We start from the raw sequence: 27,907 nt of genomic DNA, 5'->3' as shown, positions 1-27,907 counted from the left end.
TTTATTTTCATCTTCAACCCCTATCCATCACCGTGTTACCACCCTGTCCAGTCCAAGCGCTAACGCCACATCTTAAAGCTTATTACGACGACCCACCTTCCTCAGGAATATGATTGACGTACCGTGGAAGAACCGAGGCGGGGACAACAGCGCGCTCTCGTCCAATCACGGGCAATAGGCGGTTCCCCATCGCTGTGTGCCAGTGTTCGTGGGCGGAGCCTCCCGTTATGTGTCAGTGTTGCCAGCAGACCTGTGCGAAACAAAAGCACTTCTCTCCCCACGTTTAACGCCTTCAAAGCACGTCTTAGAGCTGTTTCAGTCGTAAAGCTGTCAAAGGAAACAAGGAGTTACGCGGCAGAGTCGCAGATTACACAGGATTACAGCAGCCCTTAGACAAAGTTGGGCTCTGTTGTCTTGGCTTTGGTGGCAAGAGCAGGAGTGGCTTGATCTTAAAGCAGCTCTCTAGATCAGATTTCACCCAAACCAGCTGTGTGAGAGAGCTTTGCCTTTTCTCCCCTCTCTCCATGTTGTAAGCGCGCACCAGACATCTAGAAAGCAAAAGGGGGAGTGACGGCGAGAGTTTCTGAAGGAATTTTCCTTCTCCTAGGGAAGAATTGAAAAAGTCACCAGAGTCTAGAGAACAGCGGTGAGGATGGATGATCAGCCCCGGTTGATGCACTCCTCTCACGGGGTGGGCATGGCCGGACACCCCGGCCTGGCGCAGCATATGCAGGATGGCACGGGAGGAGCGGACGGCGAGGGAAGAAAACAGGACATTGGAGACATATTACAACAAATCATGACCATAACCGACCAAAGTCTGGACGAGGCACAAGCCAGGTATATATATAAGAGTGTATGCATGCTATATTTTTTATTATTATCTTCATATTAGCTACTGAAAAACGTCGTCAGGTACTTAACGAGTAGGCTGCTTTATATTTTGACGCGCTACCCGAAGCGCACCGACTTTCTTTTTGCGTCTTCTTTCAAACTTTTATGCAGGCGTACATTTTTTATACTACATTACAAATATGTTACAGCCACTTCCGAGCGCCTCTGTGCACAATCTGGAGCTGTCGTCTTCTTCTTCCCAGATGCATCGTTTCGATTTCCAATTGCTCCGGATCTCGCAGGTTACAAATGAGAAGGCGCATTGATTCAGTGCCATATAGACTTACTACATGTTGCGGGTGGATTCAGTAGTAGTTTTTGGACTGCACGTATCTAATAATTAAATAAATGTTACTGAGCATGCATTCGTTTTTTATGTAATATAACATCAAATTAGTAATTAAAATCAATACGGCAGTAAGATGAAGGCATTCACTTGACCCTTTTAGCCCTTAGTAACTGTCAACACAGGTGTTTCTAAAACACTTTGAAATTAATACAAACATTTTACATTTGAAATCATATTTGAACAACTTGACTTTAAAGCCTTATTAATAATTAGGCTATCATGCATATTGAAATACACTTAGACTGATATGTAATTTATTTTTGTTGTTCTACTTTTTTTTAAGGAAAGCAGTCAGTCACCTTAATTGAGTATTTGATAGCAATTCCACTTTGCAATCCACTTCATCCTGCTCTCTATGATGCATGTAAAATGTTCAGATTTTTTTTGCTCCTTTAACACATTTTATCACTTCCAAAAGTGCTGTGCAATTTAGTGCCATTTTCAGCTGTCTTCTATCAAAAACCATTAGTAAAATACTAAAAATTTCCATCACACATAGCAGACATTCCTTCTAAGCCTAATGTCTGTGTTTTGACAGTTTTGACAGGTCATGCATAGTGACGACTGGTTATTTATTGTCTGTTTGTGTTTTTAGGAAACATGCACTGAACTGTCACAGAATGAAGCCGGCTCTATTCAATGTCCTGTGTGAAATAAAAGAAAAAACAGGTGGGTTTTTCTGTTTCACATAGAGAACAGAAAGCGAAAACTTGCAAGTCTTTGTTTAAATCCAGTTATCACATTAAGCTGAATATTGAAATATTGATTTTTTTGCTACAGAGCTCTTTAATACAGTGATGTATTGTGTCTTGTGAGAATATGCGTTATTAGATATTTAGATTGCATCATGTGAAAGTTCTGATATTACAATACTAACACAAAAATCATACTATTCAAATATCTGGTAATTTATACAGCATTCAGATTCCTCAAATATATACCTATTATTATTATTTTGTGTGCTATGGTTATAATTTGTGGAGCTGAGCTAAAGTTTATTACGGAATACAGCATTTCACATTGTGTGGTTAAGTTATGCTGCATTGAAAGCTAGTGATGAGGCTTTTTCTCATGTTATTTTTGTTTAAAGCCAACATTGTATGAGAATATCAATGGCTTTAGTTAGAGTTAGATTTTCTAGGATGTTATTTTACTCATTTTGTGATTCTGACTGTTAGCTTTAAAATACTCTGCCTCATGGTTTTGATAATGCCCATCTGAGTTTTATAAACTCGACTTATTGTGACATACCATTGTTTTATTGATTTTTTGCTGCGCTTTCTGGTTAGATGCAGATTCTACATTATTTCTGGATAAGTTTTGAAGTTTTTGTGTGCATAAAATGCAGCTGGTTGAGTACGGCACTTTAAGAGCAGTTTAAAAAGTCCACCAGAAGCACTATTCATTAGAGTGAAATGAACATGCTGTTTTCATTATTCGATTGTCCCTGAGTGAAGGTTTTCGAGGCAGATTGCTACAGCGAGAAACAACAACAAATGTAAAAAAAACAAAAAAAACAACAACAACAATACACAGCCGTTTCTTCCTTCTAATTAGCCCCAAAGTGTAAATTACAAAGATTTCATTACATGGCAGCTGAAGTTGGCTCTCTGCCACACTGTCTGAAATGCGTTGCAGTGGAGAGGTTCCCCATCCTCAGTGAAATTCTGACCGAATGAAGAGGGCTTCTGAGGGCCACAGTGTCAGCGATCACATGGGCCTCATGACACTAGGTTCGCTTTTTTGCTCCTCTTGTTTAGCAAGGTTTTCCAAGGAGGGAAAGAGTTATGCCTGACTCTTTTGAACTGCCTGGCGTCACCCGGGGTTCACTCAAAGTTCGTTTCCAAGATGAAGAACAAAGTGACTTGGACCTCTTCCTGACTCTTTGCTCCTTCTTCTCTTCCCACAGTTCCTGACAACCAGGAACCTGCAGAGCTTTTGACTAGAGTGATAAACCCGGTTTGACTCCAAACAAGGCTATTAGAATTGTAAGATTATGAAGATGGTGGTTTTTTTTGGTCGAATTATAGTTGTGATGTCACTCCGTGTGTGGGAATTAGTTGTTTATTTGTTTTGTCTATATTATCTTCATCATATTTCATGTGAGATATCACCCCCCCCCCCCACACACACACACAAACCTCAAAACACCCCTCATGTTGAGCTTTTGTTTGTTGAACGCAGCCCTGGTGTTGTTTTTGTCAAGGGGGGCTCATTTCAGCTTCCTCGCAGTCGCTTTTCTCTCTCAGGACTTCATTAGGAGCATCGGATCATCAAAATCAAACCTACTTGCATTTGATCAGCGTGCATATCAGAATATTAACATTAGCTGATTCCTGCTTTTTGTTTGTTTCACTTTGATACCATAAAAAAGTTTGGGTTTTCCAGTTGTGGAAGGAATTGAAAAGAAGGAAACTTGTCAAATGGAACAGGATAAAAAAAATATATATATATGTATATATATATATATATATATAAATGAATATATTTGTTTAATTTAAACCATCAAATATTCAACCAGAAGCATTTGCAAGCTATTTTTGCAGTTTTTTTTAGCCTTGGCCTGGGAATTCAGAGAGAACAAATGATTTTTTTAATGCTTTTTAAGTGGATGCTATTGATAGTAACATGTTTGTGACTTAAGTAAACACTCCAAAAATAGCAAGAAAAGATATTCAGTGTTTTTAGGTGTCAGTGTTTTATGCTGTTGAAAATGCTGTCGGCAACATTTTCTTGGTTTAGCTAACACTGAAAATAAATGAACTCAAGCCCCGATGGTTGATTTGAAAGATCCTTGTGCTATAACCCCCCAACATGTACTCTCTCGTACAGAATTAGCCGTGAGCTGTACCTCGGTTCACTTCTGTCTCTTTTTAATGTAAGGGTGTAATTTCACACTGCACTGACAGACACCACTAAAAATCCACCGCTGCCACAGAGAAAATGGCTCAAACCTCCGCTGTGACATTTACTGCAAATGTGCTGAGCGCAGAGCGCCCAAACAAGAGCCGCCACCATTTTTGTCAGGCCCTTTTTAATTCTTTTATTTGTAAAAAAATAAAGAGTTAGCCTTGTTCATGGTTTTACATTGTTGCAGCCATGGAGTCCCAGGTGTATTCCAGAAAAGCGAGGTTATTAAATCCGTAGTGGGTCTGTTTTGTTGAAATGGGGTAGTGTGCTGTGTAACAGTGGTGTCTTAGCTTTCATAACAGACTGTGGAGGTCATGGAGCCGACAGAGAGCTTGTCTCAATGAAACAGTGGCTCTGTGTCTAAAAAAATCTACTTTTTCCAGCTCGCAATAACCTTGATTTACAAGAACTTTGGATCAAGTGCGTCGTCACCTCGGCCACCTCAACTCGTAATTCCCATTCAGACAAGACACAGTTTCTACGACAGGAACAATACATTTTCCTTCTGCTGATATATTTCATCTGCAGACGTGTTGAGAGAGCACAAAATGACACGGCTCCTGTAATTCTTCGTAACCTACGGCCGTCTTGCCGAGATTGACGCGGCTGCGAGTTGCCCGGCGTGCAGCACGTGTTGCGTGGTGGCGTCGGTGTGTTGACAGTCGTGGTGACGAGCCCTCCTCTGGCAAGCAGCTGACAAGTGGGGCAGGACGGTGTGCCAGCAGCAGACAGAGCCGGCCTGAACTCCTGACCTCGCTGTGTATTTTTACACAGGGCCTGACCGAGCTAACATGGCACAGGCCGGCGTGCGAGAATAAAACAAGTACTGCGGCTCACGGAACAGGATGTGATGCGGGGTGGGGGCTTTTAAACAAGGCTGCTTTAGCACTGCAAGCATTTCCATGTATATGTGTGTACCACATGCTCTGGGAAGGCCAATGTTTGTATTTGAATTCAGTGACTGGCACATATAGATGGTCGTCTTTGGAAAGGTGGACATTAACTTGTATGTTTTGTTGGTATCGGGTTTCAGCTCTGTTTTACCCTTGGGGCATTCATTAGGTCTGTTTCACATTGACAAACATTTGCCTGATCATGGACAGAGCTTTGAAAAATAAACTTAAACTTAGCGTGAACTCTCTGAGCCACAGAGGGTCAATGACGAATAAGAGTCCACGATAAAGAAAAGGAAAAAACATAAAAAAAAAACTTAGAAATGTACTTGTTCATGTTGGTTTCATACAATTTTGAACAACTTTTAGACCACTTTTTAGAATGACATTTTCTATTTAATAACTCTAAATATGTCACGTGATGTAACCATCAAGTAGGTATCTCATATTTTAATATATTTTAATCATTATGTTCCAAAAAGTTGTAAAATATATTTTTCAAAGTAAAATATTTTTTCAAATATTGTAATGAATTATTAATTCATTTTTGAGGAATCTGTTAGAACACATTTTAGACATTTTACAGCCTTAACTGTAAAAAATTTTTTTTTTTTAAATGGTGAAGAGGTTTTGACGCACAGTCACGAGGGTTTCTCACCGCAATTATGCCCTAAAAATATTTTTTTTTGAGAAATTAAAAACATTCTTTTCAAAATATACTACTTGTCACTAACCACTATTTTTAAATAGGTTTTGGACAAAATGAATGTCAAATGAATGCTAATTCATTGGCCAATGTTAAATGTGGTAACCTTTCTTGTCATGTACGGTGCGATGAAGTAGCAAGAGATCTTTTTTTCCATATTGAGACCTACATCTGCGTGAAACCGAAAAAGAAAGAAAACTGTAGTTCAGGGAGTTGTCAAATCCAGCAGTTGTTGATTGGATAGTGGCAGATCTGTATGTGAGTTTGTGATTAATTGTTAGAAAGGGGTGGGTTTAAGTGGACTAACTGATTTGAGAAGTCCAGCATGCATCACCTGTGAGAATTTGACGTTTTTTTGATTATTTATTTATTATTAAATTAAATGCAAGTGTTCACAATAAGACAAATAACATGCATTTAGACAAATTAATTTCCATTTCATACAAATTATACATTTTGCATATGCATGCTGATAAAAACAATATGTAGACATTTGATACATTGCTAACAAACATGTCACGCATGTCTCAAAGTAATGACCTTTAACAAGATTCAGCTGGGAAATTCGTACAAAACAACTTTCAACTGTCTTTCTTTCATATATTAATATTGCCATTATGAACACATAGGTAAACAACAGAGTACACTTTGTGAGGACTGTATTTTGATATATTACTCTTGTTGTAATATTCACATATTTATTCACAGTGTTCTTTTACCTTTATTGTAGAGTTAGTAGTGCTTGCAACACCACGCTTAATAAAGTTTGGGCTTCATTCCTTAACTAGTTTGTTCTTTTGCGTGCCACGTAATTTTAGAGATGGCATGATATCTAACGACCATCGTGGTGAATTGTGGAGAAATATTGTGTTTGCTACAGCTACATGAGGGCTGCCTCTCCTCCTCCTGTTTTATTTGGAACGTGGTTTCTAATCATACTTAGGGCCGTTGGAACGGACATGCCTCAGTAGCAGCATAATGTTTCCTGTGTGTTTCTGTTATTACCCAGCTTCAAGTCTAAACTCACTCGCAATTAGAGCTCCTTATAAATTATGCAAATGATGACTGGCGTAATTGAGACATGTTAATCATGTTTTAAGAGCCTAATTACAGAAATGTATAACGGAGGTGGGAGTCTCTAATTAGCTCTGATAACAGGTTGCCCGTGTGAATAGTGAAGAAGCTCTTTTTTGTGTGGGAGGTGTTTTCCTCCTGCGGATGGTCAATAAAGAAACCGAAACCCTCATTTTATGGAATCATTATTGACATGGCTTAAGGTTAAAGTGGTCCTGTTTGAAACGGTAGCTTTTCTTACTTGTGTTCTGTGCAGAGTATTGGCTGACGACATCATGTTAATATTATTTCACATTGCTTCAGGATCAAAACCTTTATTTACATGTAAACCCATTCCTTCCTCCTTCATCATCTCTACACATGACATTAATCATCAGCATTATAATTTGTGGCAAACCGAACCTTATTCCTGGATTAGGGCTGCACAATTTTGGGGGGAGATCAAAGTTTTCATAAAACAATTGTGATCGTGATTTAAAATGCTATATTTAAATAAATAAAAAAGTCCAGGTATGCTGTACACTTTTCTAGGTCTGCACAATTTGCCCCCAAAAGTTTTTGATTATACATCAATGTTATTATTTTTGTTGTAATTATTATTATGATTACTAAATAAAAATATTGAACAAAATAAGAAATATTACTAATGCAATATTTCACTGTAAAAAAAAAAATGTATTTAAGAAAAACAATATAATATTAATAACTCTAAAATGGCCAACTAACATTTATGGCTGTCTTAATATATTCATTTTAAAATGTCAAAACCCTCAAGTTTATTTACCGCTTGAACCCCTTAAATCTTCTTTGGTTGCTTGTTTATAAGCGCTTCTTATTACAAGTTTGGGAAAATGATCAGCACATGTTGCATTCTCAACGTTATATAGAGTTGTGTGAAGAATTTACTGTTAACCAAGCCGCTCTGAGACCCTAAAAACATGAGATGTTTGCGTAAAAAGAAAACAGGTCCAGGCTTTATTCTGATATATTAAATCATAGCCTTTGTGATTTGTTAATCGCACAAAGCCATATTATGTTATATAAATGTACTATGTACTATAGTAAATACATCATTACTTTTTAAATAAGGGATATGCCGTTTCTCACTTTTGCATGAACTGACTAACAAAATGGATTGTTAGTCATTGTTTTTTTTTAGTGTAAGGCACAATGGTCATTTAATATTTCCTTTCAAATGATTCGAATGCATCAAATGTGCATATAAGCCGGTTTGGATATCTGCAGCCTCAGTGCCAGCCATTCTGCAAACTGACTTTTGTTCATAGTTGTCTGACAGATATCATATTCAGAGCCATTACAGTGAAAACATCTACTCACTTATTGGATTAAAAATTGCTTTAGAGAGGAAATCTGCTTGCAGATGCGACGGAGCTCTTTTTTTCTGTCTGATATTAGTCTGTGGTGCAGTTTGTAGCCCAATGTAAAAAAGCGAATTACAGTAAAAGGCTCTGCAGATGCTATTATTGTCTCTGTGGAGTCAGACTCAGCCCCTCAGCGGTGCAGTCAATGGCCGTGATCCATATAACAGCATTAGGGCTCTCTCTGCCACAAAATCCTCATCGTTACAAACACATTTCAATTCATTCATTTCCTTACGTGGCTTAAGTGTAAAAGGCGGTGCCGTTTCCAGCTACGGTTGCCATACCAACACTCCGGGAGTTCATTTAGTTTAATTCAAAGGCCGGTGATTGCCGTTCTCCCGCGTCCTGCTGTTTGATTTTGACGACGGCAGTGGCGGCAGTAGCGGCACAATACATAAAACATCCCCCTATATTCCCCCCAGCCATCAACCCCCCCCAAGCCCCCTCCCCCCCTCCCGCTGCTGTGAGCAGTCAAACACGGACTGGCGAGCACCCCTTCCTGTCTCGACTTAGTAAAAATGACACAAATTAATATATGCTACTTAAACCAGACCAAGATTAATGGCCGCCTTTCGCCGCAGCTTAGGAACACTGTCAGTCGACACGCGCTCATTGGACGGAATCAACACTGATCAACATTTATTCGCTGTCGTACCTCTGTGCTCAGGGAAACGTGGAGGCATTGAGGACCCGCACACACACGCGCACAGAAATGTGACCCGACACATCATGTAGACTCTATTCACAGCCCAAAAATGTCATTTACACACCTTTTCATTTGAATATATAGTGCATATTAGAGTATTAAAAAGACAATAATATCTTGTACCTTTGTTAGATTTCAGCATACACTTATAGTGTTGCCTCAGCCATATTTTAGTGTTTTACTTGAGGGAAGTGCATTTTCATATTCATTCCATATACTGTACTTTAAGCTAATGGTATGATGTGCAGAGTGTGCTGGGGAAAAGGCATGTTGCCTGAGTGGTTTAGCATGTAATGAATGTTTCTAATGTAGATTAATGTAATGCTATTGGCATGGTGTGGCTGTGCTAAAGATCCCCTCCACTCTCTTTAATCAGCAGGGGGTTAGATGTTACAGCGGGCGAGGAGATAGAGTCGAGGGGTGCGGGAGGACGTGTGCCGTTATGTCGAAGGTAACGCATATAGCTATGAGTCGCTCTCTTGCCGTGAAATATTCTAATTTATGCTAATGAAGCTGGCGCTGTCGTGAGAAACAAAAGGGCTGGCTATGAGCCTGCGTAACCCCTTCCGCTAACGCATACATGAGTGTACATATTTTCTCTCTGCGAGAGTGAAGGAGAGAAATGATAAATTAAGGCACCGTCCTCGGTGGTGTTCGTATCTGATTGGCAACACTTTAAAGCATAAAAAACACTGTTTTAGGGCTGTTATAGATTTAAATAGAATGTTGTAGGTGAAAGATTTACAGTGACTTGCCAACACTTTTTTACGATTAAAAATGTATTCATGTAAATTTTCATGAGTTATACTATCTTAAAGAACATATAATACACCATCTTTTGGTGGGCATATATACTGTAGTGTAAATATAAATTTTTAATGTATGTTTTTATTCGGACATTTAACATGAGTTAGAATAAATGAAGGTCACTTTGAGTTGAAGTATTTATCATGATAATGAAAAAATCATACTGTATATACTTTTTTGTTTTTATATGCATTTTATTCTGAGTTAAAGCTGTACTTTACTATAAAGTGTGTACTGTATTTATTTATATACCTTTATTTTTCAAGTAAAAAGTATCCTGAGAAAAATGTATCATTGTTTCCACAAAAATATTATGCAGTTCAACTGATTTCAACATTGATGATAATAAAGAGAAGGTTCTTGAGCAACAAATCACCATATTAAAATGATTTCTGAAGGATCATGTGACACTAAAGACTGGAGTAATGACTGACAAATAGTAAAGTTATTTTAAATTGCAATAACATCTCACAGTATTGCTGTTTTTACTGTATTTTTGATAAAAAATTGCAGCCTCAGTGAGCTTAAGAGACTACTTAAAAAACAAAAAAAAGCATTTACTTATCTTACTGACCCCAAACTTTAGAATTTTTCAAAATTTTCCGATTTTTAGAAAAAAAGTGTCAATATTCATACATTTTCTTTGTACACATTTGAAAATTACCATGCATTTGAATAAATTACTTTCGGAGATTAGTAATTTCTACTCCTCTAGCATCACAAAAAAAAACAAAAAAACAATGATCTTTTTTTACAGATTTCCCTGTCTGTCATTGGTGAGTCAAACAGATAGCCCCGCCCCAAACTCACACCATTGGTTGAGTAACTGTTGCTCTGTCAGGCAGCTTAAACAATTTAAAACAATTTGATAGTGCCACAATTTTTACACTTTTCAGGAGAAATTAAACTATTGTCTTACTTACTGTTTTCTGCACATTAAGTTCTGATAGAAGAAAGTGTTTTAACATGTTAAAATCCACACTTAAGCTGACGGCACAGCAGATGTGACCGGCTGTGGAGGAGCAGAGCGTGCAGGGGGAGTACGAGGAGGTAGATTTGGATCACTTCCCAACATGGTGGCCAGTGAGCGCGTAGGTAGCTTTTAGCACAGCAGGGTGAGGAGCAAGAGCTTTAGCAGGGGTCAACGCTCACCACGGCCGCCTGGAAACACCACACACACACACTTAGGAACCGTGACACTCTCTGCTCTGAACACTCAGGCAAGCTTAATCGAGGGGAAACAAAGAGCCCCTCATGTGGCAAGGAATTCAAGGTCTCGCAATAGCTCAGTGGGCTTCCTTTAGCAAGTACGCTAGATGAAGAATGAAATGATTTGAAGGCAATACTGTGCATTTGCGAATTGCAACACAGTCACCTTCTATAATTATGTGGGTGGTAATTATTTCCTGTTCGCAGAACACAAAATATTCAATAGCGTCTGACCTTGAGGACGCAGGTCTTGCATCTTTCGGCTAATTGCATGTTTGCTATTATAGTTCGTTTCTAAACTGAGAATAGTTTGTGCAGTGTATGCTCGCTTTGTCCCTGAACCCACACACACACACACACACACACACACACACACACACACACACACACACACACACACACACACACACACACACACACACACACACACACACACACACACACACACTCACACTCACACTCACACACTCACACACTCACACTCCTGATTGCCTCTGTTTGCCAGCTCGCCTTTGGCAGTGTTAGTTATGGACAGTTAACTCCTGGAATCCTATTAATGACTGTCATTTTCCTTTTTTGCCTTTTGCATAATCAGCATTGTGTTCCGCTGTCCTACATAACCACTTTTAGCAGCTCTTGTCTAGGTCTTCCGTTGCTGAGAGCACAGGCGGAAACATGGGTGGCAGGTGTGTGTGTGTGTGTGTGTGTGTGTGTGTGTGTGCGTGCATTTGGGAGCAGGGGAGGAAGAAGGCTGTTCTAGTGATATATTGCATTTCAAGCCTCCTGCCAGAAAAAGGAACAGTGAGATGTCAAGGCATGTGCAGTAGAGTTTACCTCGACCTGCAGCCAAACCTCCGCCATCGAATCCTTATCGACTGGAGGACTCTCATCGGAGGCTTGTGTCGTCAGGCCAGCTGGTGACATTGTGTACTCTACCCTACTGACTGTGTTTTTTAGATTTTGATGTCCTTTCTCTATTTATATCTGCTTTAAACAGGAACTCACTCTGACATTGTTGTCTTTTCCCAGCATGCAATTCAAATTAAAAGTAGGGCAGTGCGATTTGGACAAACAAATCATATTGTGATATTATAAACATCTCGCACTGAAACTATATTATATTACATTACATTACATTACATAATATAATATATTATTATAGATTCTATTCTAATAATTATATTAGAATATATTATATCATTCTATTCTATTCTATTCTATATATATTACAGTTTTTGCTGTTTAATAACAGGCCATATAATGGGTTTGATCTTATTTTGATTTATTTATTTTGTGCAGTCCTATAAATGGTTTTAGATTTTAAAATAGGATATTATCAAAGATAATGGTCAATTGAGTTGATATTCTGTGCTATCAATACTGTAGACTGAATTTGTTTTGGTTTATTTATTTATTTATTTATTTATTTGTATTGACTTGACAAGGAAGTACCAACACTTTTGACATCCCTAATGGTCTAACATTGTAAGCTATGGTGTTCAGACCTTTCTTTGCTCTTGTCTCTGGCCAAAAATAAAAAAATGGGACCTTTCAGGATCAGACCCAGTGCTAAAGCAGCTGTCTGGCATCTCCTCTTGTTGCCATTCCAATGTTTTTTTCTTGGTAATATCCCCTGACAGCATCGTAAGCAGGTGCCTCCTTATATCTGCATACATTTTCCTTTCATTTGATTTCCTATTACCACACCTCAAAGTACGTGTCTTTCGGAAATCCTCCTCGATAAGGCGCTATTGATGAATTGATATCGGTGGAGGCGGAAGGGAGATAAAGCTGCGCAGGTTAAGAGCTCTGTGGATAGTTTAACCTTGATATAACAGTTGTTTCAGCGAGGTTGATTTTCTCTCATCCATCTTCATCCATCAGGGCCTCACTGAAGTATGCAAATGAGCACAGCGGATAGGCGCGTGCTGCCGTTAAATGGGCCGTTTCAAATGTGCGGTGTACCGCGCTGACAGGGTGATACTCCTTACTGTCCAAATTTAGTGTGTCTTCACAGATATCCCCCCTCCACCCGACCACACGCACACTAGCCCCCCATTACTCTCAGCCGAATGCTGAAAGCATGGCGGCTTATAAAATATTAATAACATCTTTTATTTTTGTGCCTGCCACATTGTTCATCATATTCATATGTGTCAGTGTAAAGTGTGAGAGGAGACACACGTTGTTATGTGCGTCTGGTGTGTGTAAAATGGTCTGACAACAATAAATACTGTTATTCCCATGCCAAATTAAGTCGTTTATTTATGTTAGTTGGTTGTAACGAATGTGAGTATTATTAGTTGTTTGTGAAATATGGATGTTTAAGTTAATTAGGGAGTGAGGAGATGTTATAATTATAATGCTTAATGTCCCAGAATACCATGGTCACAAGACCACTAGAAAGACACTAATGCAGATGTGTGAAGAATGTTTTTATTGCAGAGTTGACTTTAATCTGACACCTCTTGCTTCTTTGTTTACTTGCAGTTTGCTAAAGGGAGAAATGAAAAACAAATTAGATAACAATCTGCGCCAACCGAACAGTTTTACTAGAAGTAAACGTTTCATGGTTTGTTATTTCTGAGCTTGTTTTTTATTTCCTTTTTTTTCCATTTTGCTCGTATCCGTTACTGCCTGCAAATTTTTATAGGGCACTTTTATATTATGCTTATTGAGTGTAGCTTCTCAATCATTTCTTATGATTCTCATGATGATCCTGTGGCCTGTAGGTTGACATTTTCACTTAAGTGGCTCTTGAATTTGATCCTAAAACAGCATCTGCCTTGTTCCTTTGTAATTGCCGTGCAGTCAGAAAGTGGGAGTAGATTTCTACTCTTTGTAATTTTGGCTTCCTCTGGGATGTCACCAACATTTCTTTTTATAGGAGCTTTTAGTTTATAGCAGCTATTACGATCCATTGTGTGATTTCAATAAGCAAGCGATCAAAACGATGAATCTTAAGAGCTGTTAGCATCTCCGCTTCACAAGCTGTCAACTGTCCAATCGCTGTATCGCCCAAGGAGGACTGAAATACACCAATGAGGCGGATCTTAGTCAAGAATGGTGTATCTCTGTGCCAATCAGGGTTCAGTGTGGAGGGAATCAATGTAACAAGCCTGGGAAACCTGCCATGTAGACCTAACCACAACTGGCCTCCACTAAAAAAGCCCATTAACATTAATGAAGGATGGTTTTTAAAGCTTCTTCAGCAATCAAGCCCGACAGGATTTATGAAATGAATGGCCTGTCATTAAGAATCATGATTATCATTAGCCAGGTCCACACGATAGATTGGTGAGGGATCAGTCAAAGACTTTGAATGCCAGCCTTTCCCTACCAATACATTGATAGACGCATCTCTGTAATGAATATCTTCCATTCCTTCCCTTAATTTTTTTGCAGTTCTTGAACATCATAAGTGACGTTGAAGTTAAATGCTGTTTACTGTAGTAAGATGGTATTCTGTCTTCAAGTCTTCTGGAAAGATCCTACTTACAAATTCGAAATGTGAAGTATGCTCTTCTCGGCAAGTATTGTCTTAAACAAAGTCAGTTATGTCTTAAGGCTGATTTATACTTCTGCGTCGGACCTACGCCGGAGCTTCTACGCCGTAGACTACGCTTTGGTTTTAATTTATACTTCTGCGTCGTTGTCCGCGTTGACGCACGCAGAGGGAGCATGTGAAACCCGAGGAAGCGGTTTGAGCAGACCAATCACAACGTTTGCATCCACGTAGAAGAGACGCGTAGTTACATTTTTGGAGAGGTGCACGTCAGGGTACGCCGGAGGGTACGCGCGCTACGCACAGCCTACGGCGTAGCTACGGCGTAAGTTTGACGCAGAAGTATAAATTGGGCTTTATGTGAATGTAAACAGTTGAGAAAGAAATCATAGGTGTATCATTATATTGGATCCCAGGGCCAGTCCAAGCCTTTATGGAACCCTAAGCAGAATTTCATTTGGGGGCCCCTGGTGCCTCCAATATGATTGACTAAAGTCAATGCTTGATTATTTGCAGACTACAAAACACACCCATTATCAATTTTATTACTTGTAGCTGTGTTGCTCACATACATGTCTTCCTGGCATGTTTTTACCCTTTCAAATACATTTTCAAATTGTAACAGTAACAAACCTACAAGAGTGGTCAGGTCTTATTTTGCACTTCTCAATTTATTTCTTCTGCTGAACACAAAAGAATATGTTTTGACGAATGTGTGTAACCAAACAGTTAATAGACCCCATTGATTTCCAAAGTATTTGTTTTCCTATATGGAAGTCAATGGGGACCTGCAACTGTTTGGTTACCCACATTCTTCAAAATATCCTATTTTGTGTTCAGCAGAAGAAAGAAATTGATACATGGAGAGTGAGTAAATAATATCATGTTTGGGTGAACTATCCATATAACTATACTCTAGGCTGCTGTCCCGCTTCTAACAAAGTGACAGAAGCAACTGATTACTTTCACTTTAGACATAACCAACTGTGTTTATGTAAACCCTGAGTGTATTTGACAGTATTTGCACAATCAGACACAATTTAGATAAAGTCCAGTAATCAGGCGCTGTTTGACAGGTCTTTAGTGTGCGCACGCTCAGTGTGTACATACACAGAAAAAAATGCATGTTAGAACAGCACGCGAATGAAATGTTTAACTGGCAGGGCTTTAAAGCAAATGCAAATAATAAACTTTTGTGATTGCGAATAAGTGCAGTGTCCCTTGAGTAACTCTACCGCTGCGTTAACATGTGATGCGAATTTACGTTGAGTTATAAGTGCAGTGTCCCTTGAGTAACTCTACCGCTGCGTTAACATGTGATGCGAATTTACGTTGAGTTACAGGTCAGGGTCTATGGTCGGACCATAGTTTGGGGGCCCCTAGTGGCGGCGGGGCCCTAAGCAGCCGCTTAGTTTGCGGATAGGTAGGGCCGGCTCTGTTGGACCCATTCATTAGATCTTAAAGTGACAGCAGTCTATAAAAATCTGCTGCTGTCTATATTGTTAATAAACAAACAACAAAACGCATCTTTAACAAAGATTAATCGGTCACACTTTAGATTAGGGTCCAATTCTCACTATTAACTATTAACTACAGCTTTTGCCTCAATAAACTCATAATTACTGCTTATTAATAGTTAGTAAGGTAGTTGTTAAATTTAGGTATTGGGTTGGATTAAGGGATGTATAATATAGTCATGCAGAATAAGGCATTAATATGTGCTTTATAAGTACTAATAAACAGCCAATATCCTAGTAATATGCATGCTAATAAGCAACTAGTTAATAGTGAGGATTGGACCCTAAAATGTTACAGATTAATCTATATTTAATTTATACAGTGAACACTATAGTGTTTTTTTACATTTAATTATTACATTTCTGTACCTGAATAATACTGTGAGACCATACTTTATTTGTAAATTTGTTATATTGTATTTATCTATGCTTGTAATTTGTGTATTTGTTTTTATTTTATTACTGACTCTTCACTTGTCTTTAATAATATTTAATCATTAAAAGATAGATTTTTGCGGTGGTATCGAATTACTTAAAGTGGGCTTTAAGTAATAAATGAAAAGCAAAGTTACATTAATCCCACAATTTTTGTTTTTGCTGATCCGAAAAATGATCTGATCCATGACTCAAAAACTGTAATATGATCCAAACCGTGAGTTTAGTGATCTGTTGCGCCGCTGATTGTAGGTGAAAGCTGATTGTGATAAGCCAAGTCGATCAGTATATTATCATTATATCACATAATGAAATATACACAGTTATGAGTTGTAAAACATAAAGGCACAAATATGTTATCTTTTAATACCTGAAAAACTGTTATTATATTTTTTTACAATGATTTTCTGGCAATCACAGGTGCAGGTTTTGTACCATAAATATCACAATATTTTTTCAATGATTGCGGACTACAGTGTATGTCAGGTTATTATAATCACTACCAATTTTCTTTTGCTACAATACTTTAATTGACACTGAACTTGGGGCTTAAACTAAATTTCCACAAAGTTTCCCTTCTGTTAATTAAAACTTTACTTTTAACATACAGTAAGCATTTAATCACTGTTAAATAATAAATCAATGTGTAATGATATACCTTTGATTGAGAACAGTAGCTACGTTCTTGAACATCATAATATGTCATGGACAGCACAGACAGTGCTCTATAAATCTGTCTTGTAGGTGTCATGATAATTTTTCCTGTGGGTAATGCTAGCACTTCCTCTTCATGTTATGTCTGTTTTAGCAATTAACCTCTTAATCAGTTGGTATCAGATGACTGCTTGGGTTATGCTAGTGAACTGAAGTTCTTATTATCTGTTATTTTATGTTGTTCAATCAACATTATATCTTGTGCTGCTGAGCTCAATAACCAGGAAGCTGTATGTTATCACAATATAACTTATGACTTTTGGTTTAAAAGAGAAAGCCACCAAGCATTTCTCTCTTTTCGTCATTTTCTCTTTTTCAGTCAAATCTTTTTCTACATGTTACTCTTTTTTTTGTTGCCATGTTTCTCATTCCCCCAAACCTCAGAAGTCATTACAGTGCGCGGTGGAGTTGTGTAATGGAGCCCGCGGTTATCAACTTAATGAATTCTGCCCAGTCTCCTCCATTTATTGTGCCCCCTCTCAAATCTAAGTTACATTGTATGTTTGTACGTCGAATTCGGCTGCACAGGTGCGCAATATAAACCAAGGAATCACCCTGAGGATGACATATGAATTTTTTTTTTAAATGGGAAATGTCACCTACAAGTTTTTCGGAAACTGATTTCTTTGCAAAACCAAAGATTCAAACATCAGTTGATATTCTATATGGATTTTATTTGGATTTAACTGAAACTCTGCTGTAAGTGTTGCGGGGCTGAGTGATTTATAATAAATATTTATTTTATATTCACACTGATTATATTTAAGCAGCATTGTTTTGAATATTGTGACAATTTTAATGTACTTTGTGCTCACTACATTTCCCAAAGATTGTGCCATAGTAGGGATGCTCTGATCAGGATTTTTGCAGCCGATAACGACATCATGATCGGCCGATACCGATCCCGATCGTTCAAGCTAATTATAAAGAATATGTAAGCTGTCTGTTGACTGTCACTGTTAAGCCCTTTCACCCATTTTTAATGATTTCACATAATTTCAAGTGGCATACTTAAAAGTAATGGCTTATAACTATATAATGGTCTCATTAGATAGAAAACCTTAATAGAAAATAGAATTTGATCAACTTTAAAGCGGTTCAAATGTTGACATATCTTGACGCTATTATGGGTGTGTTGTGGGCTGAAGAACAAGGTGGAGCCCAAAGTTCCAATTTAAACATTTACTGATTCCAAATATCACAAAACAGGTACAGGCAGGCAAACGGGCAGAGGGATGCAACATAAAAGTAACATTAACACAGCATAACATATCCACAAGAACCGACAAGGACTAACTGAACAGAAGGAAACTAAATATAGACACAAATGAAAAAATAACGAGGTGAGGACAGATGACACGGATGATGATGACGATGAATAGGTGGGTAAATGAGGGTGAGTTCAGGTGGGAAGATACAAGGAATTCTGGGAAGTGTAGTGCAGACGAAGACAGAGTGGTGCAGACGAAGACTGTGACAGTATGCCCCCTTAAACGGTTTTATTGGACAGCCAATCAGAATCGAGTATTTAGAGAGACCATGGTAACAGCCAATATGGTTGTAATTTGCAATCTAATAGTGAGAATTGGTCCCCAAACTAAGGTGTTACCCAAAAATGTTTATAAAACATTGCCTACCATAGCTTTAATTGAAAATAACACCCTTTTAATACCACCTTATTTATCACATATTTTCAAAAGGCTGAAAAGTTTGATGAAAATATTATTCTTTTAGCTATAATGCCTAGCTGTAATATGTTGCTTGTGAGGTGGCAGCCATATTCCCAATCTCCTGCTTCAGTTGGCATCCAGCACACTGTTGCTCTGTCTCTCTTTCTCTCTTGCTCTCTTTCTCTCTCTCTCTCTCTCTCTCTCTCTCTCTCTCTCTCTCTCTCTCTCTCTCTCTCTCTCTCTCTCTCTCTCTCTCTCTCTCTCTCTCTTTCTCTCTTTATTCTCTGCTGTGTAGGTTGGGGTTTTCTTTGGCAGACTTGGACCACAGCTCGTTAGACTGAAAGAATGCAATACTTTAATTAATGATATGTAAATATCTTTCAGTGGGCTGCATTTGCATATTAAGAGAGATTTGCGGAATCTGTGGAGTAATATATTTTAATTAGGGATTAATTAAAAATAATGGGAATTTCATTTTGCCTGGCAGGTTGGTTTGTGCTCCAGCACGCATCTGGCACATTTGTCCGTCTAAATACCGGCCTCCCACCTCCAATCAGCTTCCTTTCTCTCTCTACTGCTCTTTAAGGTCCTCTTCTCTCTTCTCTGGCTTTCTTTTTCCCCCACTTCTTATCCATCTCAACATCTCTCAAACCCTTTTCTTTCCATTCTCTCCATATCTCATACAGACACATCTTATGTAAGGTTTCAAAACGAACTCTCAACTCTCTGAATGAGACAATAGACAATTATAATATGATAATGGTTTAACTGGTTTGCAGTATGACTCACCTTCCATCCCTCCATCCATTTATTTCCCCTTTCTGTACTCTCCCTCTCTCTGTCTCTCTCTCTTGCTCCGTATTTTTCTCCTGAAGGATAGGGAATGACTCTCAGACACGGAACACTAGTTGTGTTGGCAATTATGTTAATGGGCTGCCATTAGGCTGTGGTGCTGTATGAGCGATCGGGGAGCCGAGCTGGCATGGTGGGAGAAAATGATCACAGCCTCCGGGCCTCCTTGATACAGCTCCAGCACCCTCATTTGCATAGGATAACCCCTCCCACTGGCAAAAGCATCACCCCGTTTCCACGGCACGGGGAGGAATTTGCACGGGCCAGGTGACGCTCCGCTACATGGCTTCGGTGCGCATGTGACAGGCGTCGGACATGATGTCTGCTCCCGTAGCCAGATGGGAGCATAACCCGAAGCATAGGCCTACTGAGGGAGTTTTATAGGAGTGGCGGAGTGGTTCATAACATTTCTGAAACATCATCATAACGTTGGCTTGGCGGCATAATGAGGACATAATGAGGTCTGTTATTACCAGAGGCCAGCTGAAAATCCCTACACACTCATTGTTCCCATTCGTGACTGTACCGTGGGCTGGAGATTGTGCTAGTGTGGTGCATACGTGACACAAGTGGGTGTATATACTTATATATATATATATATATATATATATATATATATATATATATATATATATATATATATATATATACGTATATAATGTTTTTAAAATGGGGAAATTGTTGCACAATATCGTACACACTGCACAAGCCTGATTTCAAACTCTGACTTGAATTCACAAAAAAGACTAGTAAAAAGTCAGTATAAAGTATGAATAAACAAATAACGAAAAAATTAACAGTGCTCTAAGTTTTTTCAGGTAGGTCTAACAGTAGTATTGAGGTAAGAAATACTAAAGAAAACAAATACTGGATGGTCTTCCTTGAATAAATTGAATACGAATTAATCCTTACAATTAAGGTTACAAAGGTTAGTCATTGAAAAGCAGTGAGTGTCATTAATGTTAATCAAACAACAAAAGACAAAGAAAAAAAATCAGAGACAGCGGCAGAATTATTAGACTGCTGTCACTTTAAGAGCTGCACAGATCCAATATAACCTACTGTTAAACAATTTTCTCAACTGTTCATTTAAGACAAAACCAACTGTGTTTACGTGCATACTCGTCAAGACGGTAATTTTGTACATACATGTGTGTGTATTTGACCATTTAAGCACAATTTGATACTTGCAAGCTGTTTGTGAGGCGGCCTTATGTGTGTGTGCTTTGAGCTTGCATGAGCGCTCGATCTCTAGGATAAGTGCTAGTGCTGAGTGGTTTAAACACTGGCAAGACTTAAAAAGAAATGTAAATTATAGAACTTTAGTGATGATACGACACTGCCTCGATTGTGCAAGTGCCAATTCCTGTGTCAACTGTGCAGCGTGTAGCTCGCTTATAGTGTAGACAAGATGTGGTGATGTGAAGCTATTTGCGCATTTTGCGCAGTGATTCACTCCTGATTCACACACTTTTCGTCTCGCAGAAAGTTTTCAAATTACTTTGTAAGTTATTTAATAAAGAAATATATATTGTACCACAGAGATTGAGACGGTGCCGCTGCAAGTCACATATCTCTCACGGCAGGCGCGCGTCTTTATGCATTGTCAGCATGAGATTAGTAAATGAGATCGGCCTTTATAGAGACCGCCGATCAAACTTCCCAAAGCGATTATCGGCCGATAGTGATCGGTGGCCGATCAATCGGAGCACCCATAGTATTTTGCTAATAAAATGATTGTGCCAGAAGAATAGCATGAGAACTTTATTATGTCTGTTCTCTCAGTATCATCTTGTGAGTTTTTATTATGTTTTATTCATGTGCAGTAAGGTGATTTATGCATATTCAGATGTTTCAGTGTGAAAACGCTAGTGTGGGCGGGGAGCATTTTGAAACGAAAATGCCGTTTTCATATGTATCCGGATTAATGTAGACGTAACCTTAATCTCAATTAATTGCAAATTAACATTTGATGTGAAGAGTCATCAAATGAAGACAATTCAAAGACATTAGATGAATGTGGCAGATTAAAGCAATGAATAGGCATGACAAAAAGTGGCTTAAGAAGTCTATAGGCCTATAGATTGTTTGTTTAATTTCCATATTATGGAAAATAAATCTGTCACTGATGTACTGTTCACCGAAATCCATTCATTCCGTCCGGAGACTTGCTTTACATAGTCCAATCAAAACAGCACTTTCTGAAGATCACATTTCACGCTACCGTTACAAACACTAAAAGGGTGAAAATAATTATCCATCAAAACGCAACAACTACTAGAATTCTGTGTTTATAGGTGTTCATTGCTTTTTTTTGGTTTATGTTCATATTTAGATGAATGTCTTTGGCCATTGCAAACTTTTTGAATGGATACAAAAAATCCTTTTGAATGGAATTTTGCTCAGGGAGCATTACATTCACCCTCACATTGTTTTAGACCAGTAAGACTTGTCTTCTCCAAAACATAAAAGTTTTTATCCATATAATGAAAGTCAATGTGATGCAAAACAATTGTGGACCCCATTGACTTGCATTGTATGGACTAAATAACACGGATTTTTCTTTTTGGAGATTATTTGGAGAATACTTTCTTTTGAGTTCTGCAAAAGAAGACTGACAGGTTTGGAATGACATGAGGATAAATAAATAATGATTGAATATTCATGTTTGAGTGAACTATCCGCTTAAATGTGTTAATTTTGCAGCCCTAATTTCTACCAATATTGAGCATTTTAGATTTTGTCGTGATATCGAAAATTGCCATCGAGAATCATGAAATTTCTCTGGTACTGGTATTATGTCAACCCTCCCTTTCTCTCCAGTGGAGACCATCAGTGCTGACTGCTCGTTTGGTCTTTCTCTGTCTGATCTCACCGCTGCAGATAAGAGCACCCCACCCCCACACTAGTTCACTTTATCAGCAGCCTGTGTGTGTGTGTGTGTGTGTGTGTGTGTGTGTGTGTGTGTGTGTGTGTGTGTGTGTGTGTGTGTGTGTGTGTGTCGCTATCGCAGGCTGCCTGACTCTTTCTCCATCTCCTCAATACTCAACATTAAGCCGTATTGTCTGTTCCTGCTGTGAGAAAATCACTGTATCAAATCACACACTTTTTATTTTCACCACATCATATTTTTTTAAATGAACTAGTCAGTGGGTTGTCTGAATGATTGGCTGGCCAAGCAGAAGCCATGTATGATTACACAGGTTTTAAACCATCAGATGTGTTTGTTAAAGTGCAATCACATAGACTACATTTAACAATGAATGAATCAAACTTATCTAGAACGTGCCCTGACAATTTATGACATTGTTTTGCATGCATCAGAGACAAATCGTACACTTGAGGCACAGGTTATAGTATCACAAGAGACAGATTGTGTGCTCTACTGTCTTCTCCTATTCATAGTTGCCAAATCGCATGCACAATGTATGTCAGCCATATTGGTTTCTGCCAATATATGTGATATGTGTGTATATACACTATGTAAGAAATAAGTGATGTTGGACCATTGAATTATTGAAAAATAATGCACACGCGAGGTGGAAATACACCCACGGCACAAAGTGATTCGCTGATCTAATATGAAAATTTGGTGCTCAAGAAACATTTCTTATTATTATTAATGGTATGCATATAATCAATGTAACAGTTGTGTTGCATATTTTTTTCAGTATTCTTTGATGAATTGACAGTTTTAGAAAGTCATCACTGCATCATATGATCATTTAAAGGTGTCCCCGCAGAATAAAAATATATATTTCTTAATGAAAACAAAAATCTTACTATAGTAAAATATATATTTGTATTTGCACTTTTTTTTATAATTCAAGTAATTAGTTTTTATAGCAGATTTTAGTTATATTTTCAAATGTTTCATACTATTCCTTTATAATGTAATGATAGCTTATTTTAGCATATAAACCTTTTTTTAGTTTTTAGTGTATTATTGTTTCTTTTTACTGTACATAAAGAAGTACATAGTACATTTAGTAGTACATATTTATAATATCTGCATTTAAACAGCTATATAATGCAAATAAGAATCTGCTTATCTGTAATCTGCCATATATTCAATATGGTGCATTCAACTTTTTTCAACTTTAAGTTCCTGGAATGTTCCACGCTAAAACACAAGGCTGAACGCAAACAAAACTAAAAACAAAAACAAAACAAGACATTGCACCTCCAAATTCATCACCTGTTAAGCACAGACACAACAATTGTTAACTTGTCCAAATCATTAGTTGATCTCCATAATTGACAAGAGGGTTGTTGAATAGTCTACCATTCTGACCAAACCCTACTTTTCAGTAGTGATTTCAAAATGTTTCTTTCATAGCATTTCTGTCATCCAGTGGAGTCTTATCTCTTTGACTGTATGTGAGCAGCCCTTCTCCCGCTCTCACTCTTCTTTGTGTATGTATAAGGTAGAGTCAGAGTGCTGATATTATTGATCCCGGCCTTCAGAATTCATTACACCGCTGCGCCACATCTTTATTTATGCCCCTGCTCGGCGCTCTCCTCTCCTCTCCTCTTTCTCTCCTTTCACATTATTCTTTTATTATTTCTTTACCGCCACCTTATCTGCTGTATTTGGGCCTGGATGAGACCTGCCATCTTTAGGCACTGCCGGCGGATTTGATTGGAGAGATATCTCAGGCCTTTGGGGGGGATATTAAACACCCCACCCCCACCAAGACCACAAGACTTCTCCGTCCGACCCCCCCTAATTATTCCAGAGATCAGAGACTGTGGCTGCGGAATGGCCTGGCACGGCCTGGGTAGGTTGTGATACCGGGGACGTGACTGTTATGCTGATGGAGGCAGTGGATCAATAATTTAGGCCTTGGCCTTAATGGTAGCGTTAAAAGCTCATACGTCTGGAAGCCCGCAGGCTAGGTTGCTTAAAGGTGCAGCGCAGAATGAATGGACGTTGACGTAAAACCCTTCATAAGGACGAACGAGAGACGGTCTCCTTTTCAAATGTGTTTTTGAACCGCTTGTTTGAGCCGCGCTATTGGTATATTCAAATCCAGGCACACATTATCGTATATGTCAGCATTGTGCTCCTCAACGCGCTCCTACCGGGGAGTCTTTAACACGTTTATGCGAGCTTTGTTTTGCCGCTAATCCTTTTTAAGACCCGATCCACCTCTTGGTCTTATTGATTTGCACAAAGCTGTCCTCGTATCCACACATCCCGGAAGAACAAAGAGTCCCGGTGAACGAATGCGCTTAATATGTCTTGCTCCCTTGTTTCCCGCTCTCTGTCTGCCTTGTCTATCTCTCTACCCTGTCTTTCTCTCCTTCTCAGCCTTAAGGCGATACACACCACACACTCAGGATTTGGACATCCATTGATTTGATTCAGGGACATTAACGTCAAGGCCCTGTGCATCTTGCCAAATCCAAGAGCCAAGCCAAGCTTTCTATTCCCCAATGGCGGGATTCAAGCACCTCATCTACTCATCCAGCCCTCCCTCCTTCCTTCCCTCCAACGTTCATTCTCATCCTCTTTCTCTCTCTCTCTCGTTTCTCTCACTCGATCTCCCCCCTTCCCTTCGGGGGTGGATATATTAGATATAACCAATTCAATTTTATGCAGCCAGGACAGACTCCCTTAGGACATAAATACACACATTTTTTAATACACTCCACACCAGGAAAGGCCCATCCGCCACAGCCGCGGGCTGCACTGGGTCCCCTCGCACTCAATTATTAATGTAACGACTCTGCGACTTAATTAAATAATAAAGACAGTGTGGCCCTGCAAAGGAATGGAACAAGGATGGCTCATGTATAATGGAGCGCCGGCACCCGCAGATACTGCCCTCTGCAAGAATAAAGAGAAGGGGGTAAACAAATAAAAGCTTGCAGGATGACCTAAAGTCTGGAACTGGCAGGTTGTTAGCCTCCGAAGAGCTGAATGATTTATTAAATAAATACACGCTGAAGGTATAAATGGATATTAGCTTCTGTTTAAACAAACTTGGGTTTGGCCGATATCCTGTGTGCTAGCGGGGCTGTATTAGATGGGTAGAGATATATGAATGTGTTATGGTGGGTAAATTGTTTTACGCATTAATTTGGGAGGGCTGAAATACAATAACTGAATGGCTCCAAACAGAATAGGTATGTGCACAACCTGCTGAATGAGTAGTCGACTTAATTGTCTTAAGGAAGCCTTGTGTAATTGTGTAATTATTTTGTGCATATATATGTAAAGATGACTGTTGGCCAGTTATTGGATTTCTCATTGGGAATATGAATCACATCCTCATTGGAGTGTAGCCCTCATAATTGTGAGTTGACCGGTCTTTGATTTGACAGCTGGAGTGCAGGTTGTGACCTCAGGTCAGGAGTCAGCAAATAACCCCTTAGACTGAAGTGGAGAACCGGCACTCCAGGCAAATTCATTTCTTTACGGTGAAATCACACATTTCTGCCCATAATGGGTGAGTGCCAACTCAAAAGCACAGCGCAGGAAGCGCTCGAGAGTTGACGTGATCGAATGTGACGTTATCTTTTACTTCTGTTTCATTAAATTCGGCTGAGATTGCTATCCTTGAAGATTAGCTCTCAAATGAGAAATCCCTTTGGCCTCGGGGATGAAAAAAAGAGTTCAAACTCACCGTCTGAGCCCCGAAACTCTGTTACTGTTGCTCGTGCCTGGTTTATCGTGTAATTAATTATTCAAATTCGTTCTTAAACAGAAGTCACATTTGGAGAGGCTTATTCGAAAGCAGATGCCTTTTTAGCTAATGGCAGGCAAGCCCTACCATTAGCTTGAAAAATAGGGCCATTGTTGCTTTTGACTTGGTTGTGTGTTGGGGATGAATAATGGTGACAAACTGAAGTGTTTCAATGGGCGAATTTAAATGAATGGCTCCTAAGAGCAGGAACAGTTGACAATATGTCTATGTTAATACTCGTGTGGAGCAAAACAAATCTTTGGGTTTGGATGTGAAACACAGGAAGCCTGTGTACAGCTGGAATGATTGAATCTAGCCGAGGTAAATCTTCCCAGGTTGGTGACGTTAAAATGAGACGGGAAAAACAAAAACACGCAACAGCATGTCGACTGATTTGAATGCGCAAATCTATGTTATTAAAAAGGCTAGAGGTTAAACAATCTTTTTCTGCCATAGAAAAATTCAATTGTTGATGTTTTTGAAAGGGTATGAAAAGTCCTTGTGAGCTTGTGGGGATTGTTTTTTATAAATGAAAACTTTTGTGTAAACGTAACAATAGCTAAAGCAACAGTCCATTTTCACCTCCTGAGTCATTCAGCGAGCGTTTATTGATTTATTCAACCTTTCGATGTGTATTTATCCAGTTACTCACTTTCGAATCCTTCCTACACTCAAGAACCTGCTTAACTTTTGGTGCCAAATCTTACAGAAACAAACCGAGTGACAAATTAATTACCCCATTTCATTTTGCCACAATGCTGTAATCATTCATACAGGAAATGGAAAAGTCTATGAGGGCTAAAATTGCCCCTTTCCCCACCTCCCTTTCTTCTCTTTCTTCCCTCTCTGAAATGGACTGTGGCTGGCCGAGGGGGTTATTTATTTTCCTCAGTCTGCGCTCAGCTATCCTGGAGTTGGCAGAGTGATTTTGTAGAATTGAAACATTATAGACTGTTACTGTCAGAGTGTTAAATGTGATATATAGACCTGGGGGGTGTTGGAAGAGGTGTGCATGTGTGGGGTGGTTGTTGGGTTGTGTAACGGTCTGGAGCAGGGTGCTCATGGGAGAGCGAGGCCATCCAGCATATGAGCTGGCACGGCAATGTGGCGAGAGGTAATGGCTTAAAGCAGCCTGCTGGAACAGACCGTTTGAGCGCGCGCGCGCGCAAACAGAGAAGAGTCGACGTTAACCCCTCAATGCTATTCCCTTTTCACGTGTGGCTGAAGATGCACAGACACCAGGAGTGTTTGTGTGCCAGCCAGCCAGAGCAGAAGCACATCGGCAGGCGAGTGGGCGTCCTGACAGCAGCCACTGATCTAATGAGGGCCTAGGATGCTCCGAGATGTCTGCCCAGACTAGCACTCCGACTCAGCCGCGCAAATGCTTGATACACTGACATTTATGTAAACAGAGGGACGCCTGTGGTCGCGGTTCATCACCTGCTTAAGAAATGATGTTAAGAAAGAAGCGCACTGACATTTACTAGATTATACTCGGGGATAGAAGTATGCATGTTAGCAGAGGTTAGCAGATGGCTGGTTTTAGTCGCTCGTTGGCAGTAGTAGAAGTCAAAATATAGACATATCTACTA

At 39.1% G+C, this 27,907-nt stretch overlaps 1 protein-coding gene across 2 annotated transcripts in view; it reads left to right on the top strand.

The window, feature by feature from the left end:
• The first annotated feature begins 248 nt into the window (after positions 1-248).
• The window catches only part of pbx1a (pre-B-cell leukemia homeobox 1a), a 66,126-nt gene continuing 38,467 nt past the window's right edge, over positions 249-27,907 (top strand). For both annotated transcript variants that reach the window (XM_077221246.1, XM_077221245.1), the window contains exons 1-2: positions 249-840; positions 1,839-1,912. In XM_077221246.1, the coding sequence (XP_077077361.1) occupies positions 653-840; positions 1,839-1,912 (262 nt within the window). In that variant the 5' untranslated portion in view covers positions 249-652. The remainder of the gene's footprint in view (positions 841-1,838; positions 1,913-27,907) is intronic.

This window comes from Siphateles boraxobius, unplaced genomic scaffold (genome assembly GCF_051911475.1).
Source record: "Siphateles boraxobius isolate OS27281-9 unplaced genomic scaffold, OSU_SipBor_1 1, whole genome shotgun sequence".
NCBI lineage: Eukaryota > Metazoa > Chordata > Actinopteri > Cypriniformes > Leuciscidae > Siphateles > Siphateles boraxobius.
The sequence above is the reverse complement of the archived record's forward strand: the minus strand, read 5'-3'. Positions and strand labels throughout refer to the sequence as shown.